This window comes from Pseudonaja textilis, chromosome 1, assembly GCF_049901715.1.
Source record: "Pseudonaja textilis isolate UNSWEBS1 chromosome 1, rPseTex1.2, whole genome shotgun sequence".
NCBI classification, from domain to species: Eukaryota; Metazoa; Chordata; class Lepidosauria; order Squamata; family Elapidae; genus Pseudonaja; species Pseudonaja textilis.
In genome coordinates, this window is record NC_141990.1 from 274,451,540 (window position 1) to 274,473,519 (window position 21,980).

General features: G+C 38.5%; 1 protein-coding gene across 2 annotated transcripts; it reads right to left on the reverse strand.

Moving 5' to 3' along the window:
• Window positions 1-2,592: 2,592 nt before the first annotated feature.
• On the reverse strand, window positions 2,593-12,475 carry TSLIG3B (tRNA splicing ligase complex subunit 3B). 2 transcript variants are annotated; one of them, XM_026710468.2, is made up of 8 exons: window positions 12,146-12,475; window positions 9,984-10,132; window positions 8,543-8,677; window positions 7,500-7,690; window positions 6,635-6,715; window positions 6,223-6,339; window positions 4,716-4,883; window positions 2,593-4,334 (listed from the first exon to the last, which is right to left on the reverse strand). In XM_026710468.2, the coding sequence occupies exons 1-8, from the start codon at window positions 12,181-12,183 to the stop codon at window positions 3,996-3,998; spliced, it is 1,218 nt and encodes a 405-aa protein (XP_026566253.1). In that variant the 5' UTR covers window positions 12,184-12,475; the 3' UTR covers window positions 2,593-3,995. The 2 variants fall into 2 exon arrangements, with proteins under 2 accessions (XP_026566253.1, XP_087777963.1); XM_087921837.1 differs by having other exon boundaries at window positions 6,223-6,336; window positions 12,146-12,316.
• Window positions 12,476-21,980: the final 9,505 nt, after the last annotated feature.

A 21,980-nucleotide genomic window follows, 5' to 3' on the forward strand; every position in this document is an offset into this window, starting at 1 on the left:
ATCATGGATAAAAATGCATTTTTGTAGTAATAATTAGTGTTTTAAAATTCTTTATAGAAGGGATCTTTTCACTCTGAATCTGATTAGTGGATGAATTTAAATTAAAACTTAGCTTGTCTGATTTCTGGTTGAACATAGCCAGTGTAAGGGTAAGTAAATGGTTCCAATGTCAACAATTGGGAAGTTCTACTATTTAAGGCTGAACATCCGAGATCCCTCAGCTCAAAGGTTTATTTTCCAGTTTTCTCATCAACCTCTTTGCCCTTTCACCTGTTTTAACTTTTTCAAAATCTCATAGCATCCAGTACTAGCTTAAGCGGCTGTTGAAGTAGGGCTTGACAAGTATGGAATGTAGTGGAAGAATTTCCTTCCATGATATGGAAACTACATTTATTGATGTGTAAAAACTACACCTTTTTAAAAAAAGTTGTCTCCCATCAGCTTATAATTAACTACAATTCCAAAACTGAACATTTTGTCCAGAGAAGTGCAACCTCATGACACAACACTAGGCCTTTTGGGGGGCGGGCCCCCCACAAAAGCCTCAAACCCACTATCTTGCTAAAATAGAATTGGAGCTGGTTCCTCCCCATTCAGATCCCCACAGCCTCTTGATGCTGAGTCATCACCTCAGCAGCAGCATCTGCCTGGCTAGAGGTAGAGATCGATAACTAGTATCACCAATATCATACTGTTGATACTCCACCCCTTGCCACTGAATGATCTCAGCCAGCAGTTTCCATTTAGATAAATATTAATGAGCATTAATATAGTACATGGATGTGCTCTTGAGAAGGGAGTGGATCACCTCCAAGGCAAGCATTACTCTCCCTGCAAAGAGGCATTAACCATTGTTTGGTTCCAATTTATAGAATCAAGATGCCAGTCCCTGGGAAGCCTTGATTAGCCAAATCAGGAGAGGCGTAAGTTCCAACTCAACTAGATATATAGTCAGCCTCTTCAAGGAAAATTGGAATAATTTAAAATATACTGCATTTTACCAATACAACTGAGACAGATTTTATTGATCATTAATGACTCCATTTCCATGTAAGTTCTTTATCCTGAGGAAAAGAGAGATGGTAAACCAAGGATATATTGAGCCTAGTTCTCTGTCTTTTGCACTTATCTTACCATGGGAAGGTCATGCTTACGGAGAGTAGATTCTGTGACAATTCTAAGTAAACTTGGATTAAGTAATCATTTGCAGTTCCTCTCTCCAAGCTAATTATGGTATATATATTTCATGAAGAAATTTTGCATCTGCTAGCGGTGAAATCGTATTTTGAGTATTTTCTATTGTTCAAGTTGTCTTGTTATATAGCTAGTGTTCTGAAATTAAAACTACAATAACATTTTTAGTGCACTTTGCCTCCTATAAACAAAATTATTACAAAAACTATCATTTAAAATGCACTGCATCTGAATATGATAAAAGTATAATTTTCCCTTATATTAAAATTAAGCAGATATGTTGGTGTGGGATTATCTATGGTTGCATTGGTTAAAGAAATACTGTTAAGTGATGGCTTGTAGAACTGTATCTGATCACTATAGTTTTGACATAATGTATCAAGATTTTCCTAGCTCAACAGAGCATGTTGCTTAAAGGAGGTGCCCCCTTGTGGTGATGGCTAGTATTTGTATCAGTCAAAAGAAAATTAAGCATCAGAAATGCCTACTGATTACTAGCTATAAACATGCAAACACATTCAGAATTAAAACTGGACATCTGCTGAATTCCAGCAGAAAGTTATCTTATCCAATGATATGGCTATCATCTCTCTCCCTCCTCTCTCTCCTACAGTGCCAAACACTGTACAACAGATAATACGAAGGTATGTCTGCCCTCTGTAAAAGCTCTACTAGATTTTCAGTTAATATGGATATTTTTCTTTTCTCTGTAACCAATGGCTAACAAAATAAATGATTGTTTCTTCAAATTTTGATCAATCAGTCAAAGAATAACAATGATCTGTTGATTTTCAATGATAGCCAAAAGTAAGTATGGACACTTCAATTTTCAAGGTAAGCAAAGCATTCCAAACTGAAAACAAGCATTTTACATTTGAATATGGTCAAATCTTAATAAAAGTATTCTAAAAATATCCATTTCAAAATTCAGTATTTTAAGAAAACCTGTAATTTTTCAAATGCATTTGATCATAGATTGCCATATATATCCAACCATATATTAGCCACTTAACACCACCTTGATATCAGCAGAATGGGCATGTCTTCCAAAATTAAATGTGTTTTTAGATATATATGAAATAAATATTAAGTAGCAAAAGGATTTAAGAATTTTTTAAAAAAGAATGAAAGATTCTTTTAAAGGAATAAGTTTCTATTACATCTCTACTAACGTGTAAGACACTACAGCAACAACTTTACTATATTTTATTTATCAGTGCTCACAATTGTAAATGATCTATTACTTAAACCATTTTCTAGGTAGCTATTAAAAGATAGGTTTTTTTCAATAGATGTTCTGTGTATATGAACAGAAACACAACACTGGATATCTGTTAAAACAAACTATTTATAAAAGAATATTACCTTCTATAAAATACACTTTCAGATTTAAACATATAAAAGATACTGAATGTTTATTGCATTGTTAGAGGTTGTCAAAATTACAGGCATACAATTACCAGAAATTATTATTCATCCTTAACTTAGTTTGAAATGTTTTTTTCTGACTTGGTAAGGTCAGGAAATATTAAACAATTACAGGTTTAACTAGTTAAAAATAATCTCTCTTCACTTTTGGCTCAGGAGAACAGTTTGTCTTGCTTTTCATTTTATGATCAGCTAAAATAAGATCCTCTATACCATATAATTTCTGGAATAATACCTTAGTGTGCATCAGTATTTGTCAACCTTAGCAACTTTAAGATGCATACACATCAACTTGCAGAGATCCATAGTCAGCATGGGAGTTGAAATCCAACTTCTTAAAGTTGTCAAAGTTGAGAAACAAAGGCACACATAATCGGCACATGAGAACAATCGAAATCTAAAAAAAAATTAACAGGCAGAATTGTAAGAAACATGGCAGTCAACTAAGATAAGAAAAAATGCGCGAAATAGCTGCTCCATTAATCAGTCAAAAGATTCCTGTTTCTGCTAAGCTATATACTTCAACAGGCACATGTATCATAATCTTTGGCTAAACCAAGAACTAAAGAAAACACTTTTGTTCAAGAAAGCCTGCTTTGGCCTTTCTTTCAGAAAAAATTGAGTGGTAATGGGATACATAATACATTCTATGAAGCTATTTAAATATTCTATGTGTCCTCAGGAATTAAATCAGAGCATTATCACCTGAACATTCCCATCAGAACACCAGTACTGATCCTAGCAGACTATATTGATTGAAGTGCCTTATGTACCTTCAGTAAGCTAAATCCAATGTTGCTTCTTTAATTGCTTGGTATGTTGCCAACAGAAAGGCTGGATGTGGCAAATACCAGAAAGGTTGGATAGGACATATATCAATTTCAGGGTCGTATCTTTTTCAGCAGCCTTGTTAAATAAATAAAAATCCTGATGAACAATAATGTAAAACAAAGAAACTAAAAAGAACTGAGCCAAAATAATTAGGGACATTACACACTTTTAAGAGAGAGATGGGTTTTGCACAGAAAACACCACATACCCTGCAAGTTTAGCATCAGATTTGTACATCAAACTTGTACATAACAATTTTGTTGTGTATTTGCAACCCAAGGTCTTCCATCAGTCATTGCTTCCATGTATATTCATGTATATATTGCGGATAATGACAAATGTGTGAGTACATATGCTTGGATAGACAGAAGTCATTCCTGCAGTGAAAAGTAATTTTGTATAAGGTGGTTTTGAATGAATGGAACAACCAGGATTCATCAGTAAGAAAGATCAATGCAGTTCAAGCATCACATTTGCCCATCAGCGCTAATGTATTCCGAGATCTTGGTCTCACAGTATGCATGTCGGTCAACATTAACATGTTAGTATTTTCTATAGCCACCTCCCCTTCTACCATATGACTCCCCATACCCTCCTCTCCCACTATAATCACCCCTCCCTTGATATCCACCCCCTCCCCTCCAGCCACCCCCACCCCCTCCTCTACCACTCCCACCCCATCCACCCCTTCCACCCTCCCCACCCCATCCACCGCCGCCTCTACTTCCTCCACCTCTTCCTCTTCCACCATCTCCTCCCCAACCTCCCCTTCCTCCTCTACCACCACCATCCTGTCTCTTCTGCCATGGGGGCATTTCAGGAGGCGGTGGATCAATTTCTGTTGGTCTTCCGCCACGATCTGGTACTCTTCCCATCAAGACCTGTTCAGAAAACATATACAGCCCAGTAAGACCATATTTCCTTGACTTTGGAATATCAAATTATGGAGAGAAAGCATGTTACTTTATGTATGTATGCATGTCTGTGGTTAAAACTACTAGGTTTTCCTCCATTACTGCATTATTCTAAAAGAGTATAAATAATCTATGATTGAACAGTCAATTATAAAGAATGAGTATAAAATACAAGGCTAATATGTATTAAATATACATGACTGTATTTTATGTAGTGCAACAGTGAGCAAGGGATTCCTGAGATTTTGCAAATTACCAGAAACATTAAAATTTCTGAGAACTAGCACAAATTCTTAAAGGTTCAATAGTACAAGAAATTTATAGCTGCTGCATTAATGAAAAGTATACCTTATTGATTGCACAAACAGTCTTTTCCCGCGTAGATCCACTGCTTGTTCTTGTGATCTTTGACAAATCTTCACGAGCAGCTAGAAGATGAGCTATTGAAATTGTTGATTTAGAAGTCAGTCCGTAACGTTTGGGTTGATAAATCCTTGCAATATCATCTGTTTTCACCTAGGAAAATGGATAGACATTTGTAATAGCTACAAAAACTATTATGGAGTGACATTAGGAAGTTTAACTTTACTGCACTATGAACTAGTTATTTATGTCATGTATATTATTAGCTTCCACTTTGCACTTTAGTTTCAAATAAGCTCCTAATGACAAAGAAAAAGTTGCTAAAACACTTAGGAATAATGATTGTTTAAAGAATGCCATAATGCAGTTAAAGTAGGTTAGATAAAGCAGATTATACAATTAACGGGAACCTATAAGTTATCATTTTAATTAAAGTTTATATTCGCCTGATATCGTAAGCTTTCATCTTCCGATGCCAGAGTTCATGCAGAAATTACTTTTATCAAATTCAAGATTATATGTATATATGTATGTATGTATGTATATGTCTCTGTGTGTGATATTAATTGAATATGTATCTTTGAATTATTATTCAAAGATAAATTAATATTAATTTGAAATCAGTATATCAGAAGTTTTTTAGAGAATACACTGAAAGTTTTCATGAAAAAAATCCCAAAAATAATCTTACAGTATCAATAAAAATAGTCCTCAACTTATGATCACAACTGAGCCCAAAATTTATGTTGCTAAGTGAGAAATTTTTTAAGTTAGTTTTGCCCCATTTTACAACTTTTCTTGCCACATTTGTTGAGTGAATCACTGCAGTTGTTAAATTAGTAAAATGGTTGTTAACTGAATCTGGTTTCCCCATTGACTTTGCTTGTCAGAAGGTTGCAAAGGGGGAATAACGTGACCTTGGGACACAGAAACTGTCACAAATGTGAGTCAGTTGTCCAAATGTAAATCACATGACCATGGGGATGCTGCAATGGCCATAAGTGTGAAAAATGGTCATAAGTCACTTTTTTCAGTACTGTTGTAACTTTGAACGATCACTAAGTAAACCGTTGTTAAGTTGGCAACTACCTGTATACATTGTAAGATTACATTGTTTTTTGCCTGGAAATTTTTAATATATACTCAGGCCAAGGAAAGTTATGGTTACTATAGGCACTGATCCATGCAATTTCACTAGTTGTAACACAGAAATGGTTTGCCATTTCTTCTTTGAGAGTGATTTGCAACTATTGAGTTAAGCTTGCAGCACTCTTGGTTTCCCACACATGGTTTCCCACTTAAGGCCCTTTTTAGCTTCTATGCCTCTACTAATATGGCCAAGTGCTTCATCTGTTGAAATGTAAATGAGTAAAGGAGAAACGAATAACTGGAATTTTCTTTCTTCTGTATAACAGAAAATCTCTGTCTTTACATCTTCCACACCGGGATTCTACTCAATCAACAAGAACTAAAAAAAATAGAACATACTCACCTTAGCTCTATCAGACCACCCAAAGGACTGTACAGTTACATCTAAACGCTTCATTAACATCCGCCTGCGGCACTCATATTCAGTGAGAAGAGCCTCATTGATTTTTTCCAACTGCTTCTACAGCAAACAGAAATCACTTAAAGTGATCCTTTTGTAGAAATTACTTATGTTTAAATCCAACAAGATGTAAAGCACCAGGATGGGGGCAGATCACTGAGAAAATTTGTCTCTGTGGCTGCTAAGAGTCGATACTGACTCAATGGTACAATCAATCAAATCCAACATCAATTAATATAAATTGCTATATTCAAACAAATGAAGACAAACTAAATATAGCATATAATATATCCAATAAGTAATCTGTATGCCCACTACATATGCAAGGTTTTTGTTTTTTTTAAAAAGATGTTACCATTTGCTTTGTATTCAAGGGAGTTTTCAGCAGAGGTTTCTCCATGTATGCTTTTGGAACTTTTGACAAAACATCCTTAAGCTGAAAAAAAGTAGAAAAAAACATCTCTCTACCTTTATGACTTCCAAAAAATAATTTCCTATATATCTTAGTAATTACATTAAAGCATGGAACACCCATCAGCAGAAATTGGATACAATGTGTAGCCAATATACTCTTTACTACAGGTAGACAAGATGGAGAAATAAATCATTTCCCAGAGAGGGTAAATACAATCTTCCACCATTTCCCAATTATGGAGAAATTAAATGGAGTAATAAGTAACCGGCTCGCCCAAAGAGCTCTGCATTTTCCTTGTTGCATGTTAAATGCCACCTCCCTTATATATCTTCTTTGGGTTCCTCTACCAAATGAAAGGGGATAAATTGCTACATAGCGTTTTTAGCTGTGGGACCCTTGTGGAATACCCCCACATGGGTGCCAGACCACAACATTCCTCTTTTTCTAGTTTTATAGATTTGTATTCAATGACTTTAATTCCAGTACAAGATTGTTTGTTTTTATACATATATTGTTGCTGTGGCATGATGGGAAGCATAGAAATTAGATGAACAAATTAAATATGGGCTGAATTGTAAAGTTCTTGGTTCTTTCTAAGCTTGGCTGACATTTCACTGCCTAACTAGGTAACATCATCAGTGTGTGTGTGTGTAGTTTGCTGCCTATTTATATACAGTAACTTGTTCTGCCATTTTGGTGGGAGTGCACTTTCCTCCTTGGTGGTTCCTTCACTATTGTTTTGTATTATCTTCACAATGGATTGAAACTAATTATAAAGCATTCAATTGTACAAAATATACTATACCTTTGATTCTATATTGTTTAATGAGACAGGGAGAGAATAAAAGTCAGAAGATACTGATGATTTTGGTACCCCTAAAACATCACAGATCATCTGGATTTCCTGATGAACTTCATCATTCTTTGCCAAATGGGAACCTTTACATTGTTTAAACTGTAGTATCTGCAAAGCCTGAAGTTCTGTGCTTAAAAATACTATAAAATGAGGAAGAAAAGAAATATGTTAACTTGGTGTTTGTGTTTCAGCAAAAAGAAAAAAAATTAATGACCTGCCAAGCTGATTGGGATATAAATATAAAACTAAATAAAATAAAAATAAGGCATGAAACAAATAAAACTAGATTAAAAGTAAATTTTATAACAGAACATCCATTATTTAGAGGAAAAAATGTTAATGGATTAATACCAATACACTCATCCACCATCATTTGGTTATTATGAACCACTGTTCTTGCTTAGCATAATTTAGCAATAGGAATGAATATACTACTAATCAAATACTAATAACATAGTAGGCAGACATCCTCCATGCAGGCCCATCTTCCCCCGGTTGTTTCAGCTCACCCTGTCTAGTCTGGCATGATGGGTATGTTCTAGATCTCATTACCTAAGGAAGGGTAGCTGGCAGGGCTCAGAAGACAAACCTTTTCTGGTATAGTGCTTACCTCCTCTCCCTGAGATCAGATTGGCCCCATCCCTGCTAGTTCTTGGCTTGGATCTAGGTCTACAAGAGTATAAAGCGGCTATATTCTAAGTATCCCAACACTACTGTTTTCTCAACTGCTGAGTATTGAAATATTTTTATTTTAAAAATTATTCTTTACTTTTTTAATAATGTGAGTTGCTCAGAGTCATTTGAGTTTGCAGCTAGATAAGATGATTAAAAAGTAAATAAAAACCTATCTCCTGCCTTATGTCCCTTTATTCGGTATGCTTGGTTCAAATCTTCTATGAAGCAACTTTCAGAAAGAGTTCTTTCTTTTCTGGAAATATTTAGGAAATAAAGCAAGCAGATATAACATTGCAGCAAGGAACTTACTAACTTACACAAGACTTTAAGACAGTCTTCTTTCTTTTTTAACCGGTCTTTAATTTCTCCGGACACAAGTGTGGAATATGGACAAGCCAGTTCTTTTAAAAAGCCACTCATTTCTAATTGTAAACTTTCAAGATCTTCACCACCTAAAAAAAGTCAAGTTAAGAGAGAATTAGACATCTTCATTACCATTTTAGGCACAATTATAATAAAATCCAGAATCAGTATTCTTTTAAGGGCTTTGAGCAAGCGTCATTCTGCAACTATGTCCTTTTGATAGTAATGAATTATCTGCTTTACTTAAGATGGAACATATTAGAGTACAAATTGTTTATGTGTATGTTTATGTGTATCCTATTAATATGCTTTAAACTTTATCCTCTAAAAAAGTTAAACCACAAAAAAAAACGTAAATAATATTAATCTTAGGCAAACGTGTTTATACTGGCTTGTACTCTAGACAAAGAAATATAACTGATACAATTTGAATTTACTGGGGCCTTTTTGTCTTTCATGACAAAAAGAGAAAATCCTGTAATTTAAATTCATGGACCAGTTCTAAGAATATTGAAAACAGAACTAGTCACAAATTATAAACTATAAAAAAAGAGAGAATCACACAAGGGCATTTCTAGAAAATATCAATTATAATCAACATGTAAATAGTTATAAACTATATTTGCATAACACAGAGTTCCAGTGACAGGCATCACCTATTTTGGAACTGATAATCATTTGGAGGAAAGTACTCAACTATGTTGCTGCTTTGTTTTAGCCTTTATAGAACAAGGAAACGATCAACTGGCAATCCTTTCCTCGGTGTACTTGAAATTTAAAAACCGAACTAACAAAAAATGTGTACAGATGTCAGCAGTAAAGGCTATCATCTCTCTACTTGGTATCTCATTAATTGGATTCACATCACCTATTAAACCATATTGATATTTCTTTGAGCTAAATATAATGAATGAATGAAGTCACATCATATTAGTGGAATAAACCATGATTTTTTTAAGTTCATTAAATCAGTTGAAAATTGGTTTGCTTTTGATATATTGATTGCAACTATAATTTAATAAGATATAAAAATAGGAATGAATTGTTGGATTATGGGTTCCTGGCTGACTACTAATTTGCTTATGTAATCAATTAAAGTTGCTAAGTAATCTACAATCAGCAGAAGATAAATGCAACAATAAAAAAGTACTAGAATTGCACAAGAAAGCCATCATTATTTTGTTTGCAAGAACAAGTGGGTTGCTCAACAATTCAGTGTCATGTTAAAGGTAAAGCTGAATGTCAAACATCACCACAAAAAATTCCACTGCAATGTTACTTTAAAACATGGAAATGACTGTAATGACATTTTAATGGCTTAATTTCAATTTATGAGTCTTTATTTCCCATACACATATTTCCAACAGTTTCAAATAAAAATCAGGTAAGAAATACCAGCTGTTGAGGAGATGCTTTCTTCCAGGTTACATAATGGCTGTATTCTGGAACTTAGCCAAACACAAAGCTCACAAAAATCTTCAGAAGCCAGCCCACATTCTGCTGCTTTATTGAGAGCTTCTTCATCCAGAAGGGGGCCTTTGTATCTGGAGAAAAATACATAATTCAAAACATATAAATCAAACACACATAGAGAGATATGCATATTCAAATTTTCCTCTTGGGATCAATAGCAAGTTTATTTTCTCTTATTCCAACTTCTCATAAAGAATGATATAAACACAAGAAACCTGAAGATGTGGTTTCACCTCCTCATGCCTGTGAAAAAGAAGCTGGCACGCAGAGACATTTGTGCAGGCGTGCAAGCCCCAGCCAAGCTTACCTGCACTACACATGCGTGTGCCTCCCAGCTGATTTTCAATCCGTTTGAGGCTGTTTTTGCCATCCTGGAGGCTTGAGGAAAGCCTCTGCAACCTCAGGAGGCTGAAAAACAGGCCTTCCGAAATACCGGAAGTGCCGAAACAGGCCTCTTTTCAGCCTCCTGAGGCTCCAGAGTCTTCCCTTGAACCTCCGGGAGGGCAAAAACAGCCTTCCCCAGGCTCCAGAGGCCTTCTGGAGGTTGAAAACGGGCACTTCCAGTATTTCCAGAACGCCCATTTTTCGGCCTCCCAAGGCTGCAGATGCTTCTCTCGAGCCTCCAGGAGGGCGAAAATGACCTCAAATGGGCCGAAAATCAGCTGGGAGGCATGCGCTTGCACAGTGCAGGTAAGAAGACAGGGTGTGTGTGTTGCATGTGCATGTGCAGGGGGGCACATTGCATTGTGAGTGCCAGTGCACGCTTGCGCTTTTGGCACACCACAACAAAAAGATTCACCATCACTGTTCTAGTCCAATCCCCTGCTCAAGCAAAAGACCCTATACCATTTCAGACCATACGGACCAATTGCTGGGAGATGGATGGATGGATGGAGATAGATAGATAGATAGATAGATAGATAGATAGATAGATAGATAGATAGATAGATAGATAGATAGATAGATAGATTTACAGTCTACAGGGCTGGGATATCCCATCCAAGTACTAATGAAATCCAATCCCACTTCACTTTTTCAGAATCAGCAAAGTTTAAAATATGGTTGCAGTATATTTATTCATGTTTATATATCTGTATCTTCACCCAAATATTGACTCCTGGTGACTGGCTGAATTAGTCCCTACAGTTTTCTTGGCAAGATTCTTAGAATTGTTCACCACTGCCTCCTTCCTAGAGCTGACTGTGTGTGACTGGCCCAAGGTCACCATCTGGCTTTATGCTCAAAACAGGACTTGCAGTCTCTCAGTTTCTAGCATAGTGCATAACCACTATTCCAAACTGGATCTCTTATGATGTATTACAAAGCACATTATTTAGAAGTAACTGAACTGAAACCAACCTGCCATATTTCCACATAAACATCCTTAGGATCAGACTGTCAACTGACCATTAATTAATCAATTAACAAATAAATAAATATATACACCTTTTAAAAATAATTTCCCACCAGACTTTAGTACAACAGGTATTAATTCTTTTAAAATGCCCGCTTTTCTCTCGATCTTAGCAATTTAAATCAAGTAGCAAAATGCAAATATTGCATTTGAACAGATTGCACTGACATGTTCCGAGGCTATATATACACATTAGCTAGCAAGCAAGCCTGTAGCAGCAACCACAGAAAAATTAAAGCTCTGGGCATCAGTGGAGAGGACGAACTGAACACAGAATATAAAAAAGAAGATCCTTCATGACGGCAACGGATTTTGAAAACATTTCTCCACCAGTCTTTGATTCGCAGAGGCGGGGAGAGACGCTTGCATCTACTTGGGCACGCGCACAACAAAACGCCTCCCACAACAAAACTGCGGGAACAATCTCTCCCGCCCCCCCCTCCCGACCGCGCAGAGGTGGGTGCAAGGCTATTAAAACGAATCCCAGCGGGGGAACCAAGGCGATAGGCGGGAGATCTGGACGGATCAACCAGCCCGGTCAAGCCTTCCTTTTCTGCACCGCCGAAAGAGGTCCTTTATCTAGCCGCCGGATTGAATGTGTCATCGGTGCACATTCAAGCGAGAACCCCACCAACCGTTGCCCCGAGTTGGCGGGCCTCCTCCATCTCACCCTAACGCCTCGAGCGCATCCAGAATCACGCACTCCATGTTGGGCTCTATAACGCCAGCGCCTTCATTCCCGCGACTGCAAGCGCTCTCGGTCCCGCCTCCCGGCACAAAGAGCCCGGTGTTTCGTTCAAACGTGCTCGTCGAGCTCCGTGGGCCAGAGGTTTTGGTTCCGGTATTTTGTTTACCACCCCAGGGGTATTGGAGGGCCGCCTTGGGGGGAGGGTGTCTCCTCGAGTGTTGTGTGACGCTTCTTTCCTCCGGTCTCACTTGAACACGCGTGGAAGAGCTGGAGGCCGGTCCTTTGCTCCGGCTTTTCTTAAAAAAAGCTCGTCCGGGTTAATGCTCCATCGCCTTGTTGGAAAGCCGCCTCCAGTGAATTTCGCGAGAAGGAGCTTTTACCCTCCATCTTTCGCTTTCCACATGAGTCCAGAGGCGAGAGGCTCGAGTGAAAGGATTCGTTTCAACGCTCAAGGGGCGGCCTTTTCTCAAGTCATGGCAACGGTCGAGGAATCTTTCGAGGTTCCCCAGCCAGCCTTCACTTCGGTGGGTTTCAACTCTCCGCCCGGCTGCCGGTGGAGCTTGAAAGTGACTCTGGCGAAGGGCGAGGGACGCGGTTACGGGTCCGCGTCTTTGTGCACGCTCGGAAAAAGGCGACCTGCAGTCTTTGAACCGGGCTGCGCTGGCTCATCTCCCTCTCCAATCTCGGCGGCCAGTGGCTTCGTCTCGCTTCCGGGAGGCTGGAAAGATTCAGGCGACCCTTCTGCTCGCTTGGCTTTTCGGCCTTCCGATCTCCCTTGTCTCAGGGCGCCGCGAAGGATGTTTCTCAACACGAACCCAACCTACATGAGAATCTCAGCCAGGATGGGTTGATAAATCCTGCGGAAGGAAGCAAAGTCGTAACGGCAACACTGCCGTCGGATCTGAAGCCACGCGTCTTATGTTAGGAGGCTTGAGATCAGCATCGGACAAGTCTAGGCAGATCAATTTTGAACTCAAAATTGAACTGAACTGACAATGTTTTGCCCCTGTCTGTCGTAAACCATCATGTAAAACTTGCCCTTGGTGACTGGCCATGGCCAATTCGCCTCAAGACAATTCAGTGCAGGCTAATTCAAGAGAGAGGGAAGTGAATTGCAGTGGGCCTTGTCTTGCTTTAGGTTTGAACCTAGGTTCAAAAGTAAAAACATCCCCATGTCAATATAGATTTCTGTTAACACAACCTTGCAGTTTCTTAGCAACTGTGCAGAAGTGATTTACGTTGCTTTCTTCTAGCATGTTTTTTTTTACTTTTCTGAACAGCTTACAGCTCTAGTTTTCTGCCAATTCCCTACAGATAATCCTCACTTAACAATCACTCGTTCAGCAACTGAATACAGTGCTGTCCTTGAAGTCTTTTTGTGGTCACATAAGTAGCCCAGATTTACAATTATTGCAGCATCATGATTTCCCTTAGCCTTTGTACAAGCAAAGTTAATGAGGAAGGTAGCAGGAAGTCAGAAATCATAATCACATGAAATGGTTTAATGACTCTTGATTTTCTTAACGATGGCGACTGGAGATTGCCAGAATGGTAGTCACTAAGCAAATGTGGTCACATGATATGCCACTTTATGACTGCATTGCTCAGTGATAGAAATTCCAGTCCCAATTGCTACCATTAAGGACTTACATATCAACTTTGCTTGGCTTCTGATCTTCAGACAAGATTGACTAAATGCTATCCCTTGCTGAAACAACCAAAGATAGCAACAATTCCCATGAATAATCACTTTTTCCTCAGCTCTCATGATCATAAGAATTGCAGCTGGCAAAAATAAAAAGTAATACTGTTCTCTGTTTATCTATTTAGATTTTTTTATATAAAACATTTTTACATTAAAGCACAGATTTATACACACAAGTGTTTTAAAAACAATGTTTCCCAAATTTGGGCAACTTTTAGAGATCTGCACTTAAGCCCACTGAATTATCCAACCACCATGGCTATGTTTAAAAGTTGTGTGAAAACTAATTAATGTAAGATTTGACTGGACCATTTTCTGTATTTAAAATGAAAAACAGACAGGCAAATTTTATCCCTATGAACATATGGTTTAGACTGAATGATGTTATTCATGTGTAGAGTAATATATGAACTAAGGAATTCTTATTTAAGATGGAGGAAGATTACTGTGAGGACATATTACTCATTGAGAAACTAATTCTTCCTGCTGACTCTTCTCTTAGTATGCAATTATTACTGATTTAATGGAAGTAGCTAATGAGCATGCAATTACTCACCAACTAGGAACTGCCGAAAATAAACTTATGGCACTATCCAAATCTTATTCAGTGGGGCTTCCCACCCCCCCAGATCTAGTTCCGTATAATGATTATAAAGTCCAGCAATGCACATTGTACAATACATGTAAAGCAATGCACTGCCAGAGTTATTTTAAAAAAAAAACAGGAAAAAATTAGCTAGCACACAAAAATAAAAACAACTGTAAAAAAAAATTCTGCTGGGTTTCGAACTAGCAATAGTAGCAGCAGAATTGTCTTGCAAGGTGTCTTTATGCAGCATTTGTAAGATTCAAATCTGCACTTTATTCCATATTATGAAAAGTATTGTGGAAGAATCTGCAATCTACCAACATAGAAAAACAATTACTTTTATTAATACATAAACTCTACACTAATAGCAACCTGAAGGTAAGAGGTGATCCCCAAGGGCTGTTAACTTAGTCAATCATTACAGTACAGGAAGTAAAGCAAGGATGTATTCTTGCTCTGTTACTGCTAACATTTACATAAATTGATAACCTCCATAAAAGTAACTTTCACCATCCAAAACTAACCAGTAGATACCTTTCAGTTTTCCTGTATGCTGACAATATGGTTATTATGTCGCTGCCTTTAGTAGGAATGTTAAAAGCTCTTAGATTTCTTGCTCAATATTGAGGGGGAGGGGAAGATAAATTACCCCCCCAACCTTTAACACCTAACATTCATAATTGACCTGTTAATTAACCCTAACCCTTGAGTGAGTTACTGGGCCAAATCTCAAACTCCAGATCTCTGGTAGGGGATCCAGGTTTAAGGAAGATACATACTACATTTAAGAGTGAGAAGGGAACTTTTACATTTATATAGTTACATAATTATTGCCATTTTTTTTGCCTCAAATAGTTAGAGAGTTCCTCCGAGCCACTTGTAATAAGTGGGCCAGATATGGGACTCTGTGTCCTGATGAATGAACGATAACTCCCAAGTAGTAAAAAACAGTGGTTCCAAGGTGGGCAGTACTGCCACCTGGGGGGCAGTGGGATGACTTAGGGGGCACTAAGAGGCAAGGGTGGTGGTGGCAGGGGGCCGCTAAGGCAAGGGGGGATGGCAGAGGAGTGCTGGAGATGGGCCCCTTGCAGGACGCAATTCACGGGTGGGATTCTACCTGTTCATTACTGTTCCCAGTAGTTTGGGAAACCGGTAAAATGGGCCCCTGGCTGGCCCTGGCCCTGCTCCTCTCCACCCACTCCTCTGTTCCCTGCTCAGTCAGTCCTTATTGCGCATCTGTGACATTGCATCCATGCGCTACAATTGCTGACAGCCACAGTGGTACATTGGAGGAGCGGAGCAAGCAAAGCCAGAGGTCCGTAATTTTCGCTCCAAAAAGCATCCAGACGCCACGTCTTTTTTTCTAGCCGCACCAAAAAAAACGCAGCATCTGGAGGCTTTTTGCAGCAAAAATTACCGACCTCCAGTTTTGCTTCTCTAACGTGCTACCGCCACCACGTTCTAGGCGTCGGCCATGCAGGCTCACCCCATTGACTGCAGCACACCACTCAGACTTGCTTGGGCAAGTCCTTCCAGTGTAGTGGGCTCAATGGGGTGGACCTGCAGGGCCGGTGCCTAGAATGTGGCCGCAGTGGTGCGTTGGAGAAGTGGAGCAAGCAAAGCCTGTGGTTGGTAATTTTCACTGCAAAAAGCCTCCAGCCGCTGTGTCTTTTTTTTTGGGGGGGGGGGTAACACACGGTGTCTGCAGGCATTCGTGACAAAGGCGATGTGGGCTGGCGGGGAGCCCAGCGACAATGGCTCAGCCCTGGCTTGCCTTCCCTGGCAGCCAAACACAGGAAGATGGTAAAGTGGGATGACAAAAGAGGCGGTCGTGGGGGAGGAATCGGGAATTAAGGGCCAGGGCCTCTGAAAGGGGAAACGGGGGGGATGCAGGATTAGCCCAGGCCTTTGACAGATTAGGCCCTGCCTGCCTGGGCAGAAAATAGGTAGATAGGGAAGGGATAGAGAAAGAGGGAAAAAGAGAAAAAGGTGGAGGACTCCTTAATCATTCATGAGATTTTTTGAAGAAGAGTTTGAAATTTTTCCTACTCCCTAATATAGTTTAGCAATCAAAATATTCTTAATACTATCTTCTGCAACCACTCCCAAAGAAGAAGAAACTGCTATAAAGAAGTGCATCACCATGTCCCAGCTTCTGATGATTTCCTAATCTTAAATACGCATACCTTCTACTCATGGACTATGCATCTGGAGAAGTGAGGTTGTAGCTGGTGAAAGCTTATGCCCTTTAATAAATGTTGTTAGTCTGAAAAGCTGTTCCCAGAACTCCTACTTTTGGCTATCAAAGAGTAACATGGCTGCCCGCCTACAATTCCTCCTCATATTTAAATCATAATGGAAAACTCCACTGAGTCAACCAAATATGTCTCTGACCTCTGACCAAGTTTGAATTTCGATTGAAATAGGCAAACTGCTTTAACCAGAATTCCTAGGGCATTTTTTTCATGAGCATCTTGGCTAAAGCATGGACTAGTCAGGACCACTGGAAATTATCTAATGTGATTAGTTCCAGCATCATATTTTTTTAGAAATGGTGCCACCACAATGTTTTCCAGACATGTGTCTTTATCCTAATCAGTATCTTGAAAACCTTTTATAAATTAGGAATGACAAGAATTGAGCAAATACATGACAGGTCTCAGCCTGCCAAATAGATCCACATTCTGCTGCTGTGCAGATTGTAAATCACATGTAAACAAGCTGGTTGGACTCATATTGAAACAGGGACAAGGGATTTCGACTCTGAAGAAAGTGGAACCATAAGTCTAAAGTGGAAGTGCCATATTCTGAGTCAAAATCTCATCTAGTAGGCAACTTTCAGCTCTGAATTTGCCAGCTGGCAGCCATTTCTAAGGATTCTAGGAATTGAAAACAGCAGATATGGAAGTGGAGAAAATTGCTGTTGGCCATCTGGAAAAAAAAATAGTTCTGTCTGTTCAGACACAGTGATAATGGAAAAGTATCATGGTTTTTCTGTCCCTATAGCCATGAAGTTTATAGGTGGATTCCAGATCATATTCTTCAGTTTCTTTTAAAGCCTGTATCCAAATTCTTTCATCGCTTTCAGCAGCTCCAAACAGCAGAGAACAGATTGGATTCCAATAAGCAATTTCCATCAGCTAAAGGAAGCTTGAGCAGAAATGTGCAGAGACACAATATCAGTGAGGTAGCATACTATTGCATCTCCAGGTAGTCCTTGACTTACAACAAAAATCAAGCCAGAGGTGGTATTCAGCAGGTCCTGACCAGTTCTGGAGAACCGGTAGTGGAAATTTTGAGTAGTTGGGAGAACTGGCAAATACCACCTCTGACTGGAGATTTGACAGTATCTTTCCCCTGCCACAACCAACAAGCCATGCCCACAGAACCTGTAGTAAAAACAATTGAATCCCACTACTGAATCAAGCCCAAAATTTCTGTTGCTAACATTTTTAAGGCAGTTTTGCCTCATTTTATGACCTTTCTTCCCACAGTTGTTAAGCAAATCACTGCAGTTATTAAGTAATTAAGATGGTTGTTAAATGAATCTAGCTTCCACATTGACTTTGCTTGTCAGAAGGTCACAAAAGGTGATCATATGAACCCCAGAACACTGCAACCATCATAAATATGAGTCAGAACCTGACTTAATCATGTGATCATGGGAGTCCTGCAATGGTCATAAAGGTGAAAAATAGTCATGTCACTTTTTTCAGTGCCATTATAACTTTGAATGGTCATTAAATGAACTGTTGTAAGCCGAGGACTACCTTCCATCCATGTAAATTCACTATCCTTTGCAACATAGTGTGTGGCAGATTTGCAAGGTTTGCTTGCCAGAGAAATAAATCTTGGAGTAAGGGAATTAAAAAAAAACACTGATATAAATTAAAAATTATTTTGCTAAGAAAATATTTTTGCTGAAGCAAGTTATGTGAAGCACCCTTTCCAGCGAGACACATGCTTTGTAATTTCCTGCAAAGTTGATTTGCAGCCTTTATTGGTGTGTGTGTGTGTGTGTGCTGCTGCTATTGTTTTTGGAACAATACCCCACCTGTGATGTCAACAAATTCTTTGGTAAGATCCAACTTGCTGTTTTAAGGAATTGTCAACAAGAATTTTCAAAACCACAATCTGAAATTGCTTCAGAGGGTTTACATTCATTCTTGGGGCCAAACATTGTATATTTATATTGGTATTTCTTAAGGAAACCCCCATATAATAATTCATTGTGGTTTCTTATAAATTGTGGGATGTTGCAAACTCAGGAAAGCAACAGACGGTGGAGAGAGTTGATCTTAAAGCTGATTTGAGATGTGTGGAAGGAGCAGTAGATTTAATCAAACAATTTGAAAATGATTCAGTCCTCTGTAGATCAGTGATTATCACAAGGCCATCGTTTCTTGTTAGGAAGGAAAGTGGTAGTTTTGATATTTGCATAGAGGAGAGGCAAAGCGTGAGGCTGCTTTCAAAGAGATACCTCCTTACACTAACCTGTCAAAGCCTTTGCTCAGGTATTCCATCCTTCTCTTCTTTAATTGCCCAATTACCATCCTTATTAATGACTGGAACCTCCTTCAGGACTTAACGAAAAAGATGAACTGATGATTTATAGATTTGATTTATGGATGTGATGATTCAAAAGGGTAGATCATGGAATGAAGGAAATTTTGAGAGAGGGTAAACTATATGTGTATTTATAACTCTTCTTAAGTAGATTGGAAGTCAGTTCTTTATTATTCTTTAGGGTTTTTTCCCCTTTTCTATGTCTTTTTCATTTCTTTATCACTTTTCAATTACTTTTCTCTATTTCTTTTGTCTTTAACTTAAAATTTGTATTGTTTTTATCCTCAGGGACAAACCTCTAAGTGGCCCCAATGACTTGCTAAAAGAATACAAATGACCAGCTATCTACAAGAATATAAATCCTTCCAATTTCCCACCATCCAGTTAGAGTTGAAGAAGCTTCTTGGACGAGAAGTGAAACATCTTCAAAGAAAAACCAGAAAGTCCAGTTGCCTCTTAAAAAAGCACCTGTGGATTATCATGACCTGGATGACAAGAATCTCCATAGACTCTATAGGTCACATAATGTTATTATGTTCATTTTGATTTTGATACTAGCTTTTCCATGGAGATTAGCATTCTTTTCATCATTCTGTTCAATGCATGGAGCCCCTGTCCTTCCTGAAGGTCTTCTGGATTACAATTCCCACTAGGATTCTTAGGAGACTTAGTATGTTGCAATACAGGTAATCCTTAGCTTCCAAGCATTCATTTGGTAACCATTTGAAGTTACAATGGCACTGAAAAAATGACCTCTGTCCATTTTTCACACCTACAACTGGTGTAGCCTCTGCATGGTCACATGTTCAAAATTTGGATTCTCGGCATGTATTATGAAGGTTGCAGTGTCTCCGAGTCGCATGATCACCTTTTGCAATCTTCTAACAAGCAAAGTCAATGGGTAAGACATTCACTTAGCAATCATGTTAATTGCAGTGACTCACTTAACAACTATGGCAAGAAAGATAATAAAATGGGACAAAGCCCACTTAACAATTGTCTTGCATAGCAGATAAAATTTTGATCTCAATTGTAGTCATAAATCCATAATTTCCTAAAAATAGGAAAATGTATAGCTGTGTCTCATACAGGTAGTCCTTGATACAGCTACATGTTTTCCTATTGACAGTGAAGGTTGTTCATCTGAATTGTGGGAAACTCCTTCCATCCGGTTCTGGCATGTGTGATGAGCTTGTTTGAGCACTAGCTTTCCTCAAGCTACAGGGAATTCTGCGAGTTGCAATCCTGACTTATCTAGATGGTATCCAGTTTGGAGAAAGTTGTCTCATAGTACAACTGTAGATATTTGTATTCAGGAAGAAATTAGCTAATTGGAAGAGAAGAAATTACTGAGTCAAACCATTGGTCTGTTGAACCCAATGTTATCTGGAATCCAGTATTATTAATACATGAAGTGTTAATATTACTTTATAACGCCTTGGTTAGACCACTTTTGGAATTTTGCATCCAGCTTTGATCTCCACAATGTAAAAAAGATGTTGAGACTCTAGAAAAAGTGCAGAGAAGAGTAACAAAGACGATTGAGGGGGACTGGAGGTTAAATCAGACAAAGAACAGTTGCCGGAATTAGGTATGTCTAGTTTAATTTTAAAAAAAGGACTAGGGGTGACATGATAGCAGGGTTCTAATATCTAAGGGGCTGCTACAAAGAGCAGGGAATCTATCTGTTCTTCAAAGCACCTGAAGACAGGAAAAGCAACGGATGAAAACTAATCAAGGAGAGAAGCAACCTAGAAATAAGGAGAAAATTTCCAGACAGTTAGAACAATTAATCAGTGGAACAACTTGCTTCCAGAAGTTGTGAACGCTCCAATAATGGAAATTTTCAAGAAGAGATTGGACAACCAATTGTCTGAAACAGTATAGGGTTTCCTACCTGAGCAGAGGGTTGGACTAGAAGACCTCCAAGGTCTCTTCCAACTCTGTTATTCTGTTATCTTCAGGGATTGACAGCACTTCCTCAAATGTTTTAAGCAGGAATTTTTCATGACGATTGAAATGTTCTCCTTATACAAAGCATATGCTTGACACTGAACTGTATCCATCCACTACAGGATACTGCTAGTTTTAATTTTGTTCTCCCTGTAGAAACTGAGTAGTATCATTACTAAAAAAAAAAATAGATAATTGGAGGAAAAGCACTCTTATAACATAATTTTGATTTTGTTTTACATGTTATGAATCAGTAACAATCTGAACATTTTCCTCTGCCCTGGACAACTTATGTAAAATGTGTTAAATGTCTAGGAGACAGAAGGGATAGAAATAATAAATTGAGCTGTATGTTACTTTGATAAGCCACATTGAAATTCCCAAGGAAAAGGATTTTCTACAAAAGAACAGAAGAATAATCTCACATGTTTATGTTTGCAGGCCAGGCAGCCATTCTTTATATTAACAGGGGTTTTCTGTTTGGGTCTAACTATGATGTGCCAATCAGTCTTTGGCTCCCTCCTTCACTCTAGGCAATAAATCTCAAGAAAAAGAAAGGAGGGGTCACTTGCTTGTTAATGATAACTCAAAAAACAACAACAACCCTTCTCCATGTGCCTTTGATAGATGTTACACAAATTGAGAATTAAAAATTTGAGACACTCAGTGACATCTTTAGTTTGGAATGTTGTAGGGCTGTGTGGAGCTTACTTTAGACTTAAATTGGAACAACAAATAATACACCAGGCATGGATACAGCACCTATCCACAATTCTTTCCAGCAGGGATTTCCAAGTTTGGCAACTTTTAAGACCGGTAGACTTTAAGTCTCAGAATTTTCCACCCAGACATGCTGGCTGGGGAATTCTGGGAGTTGAAGTCTACAAGTGTTGCTAAGATTGGATGCCCCTGTTTTAAACTAATGCATAATTTTCCAGCTTCTTGTGGCAGCTGTAGAGGGTAGCTACATTATCCTGGGGAAAGACATGGGTGCTTTAAGTAGT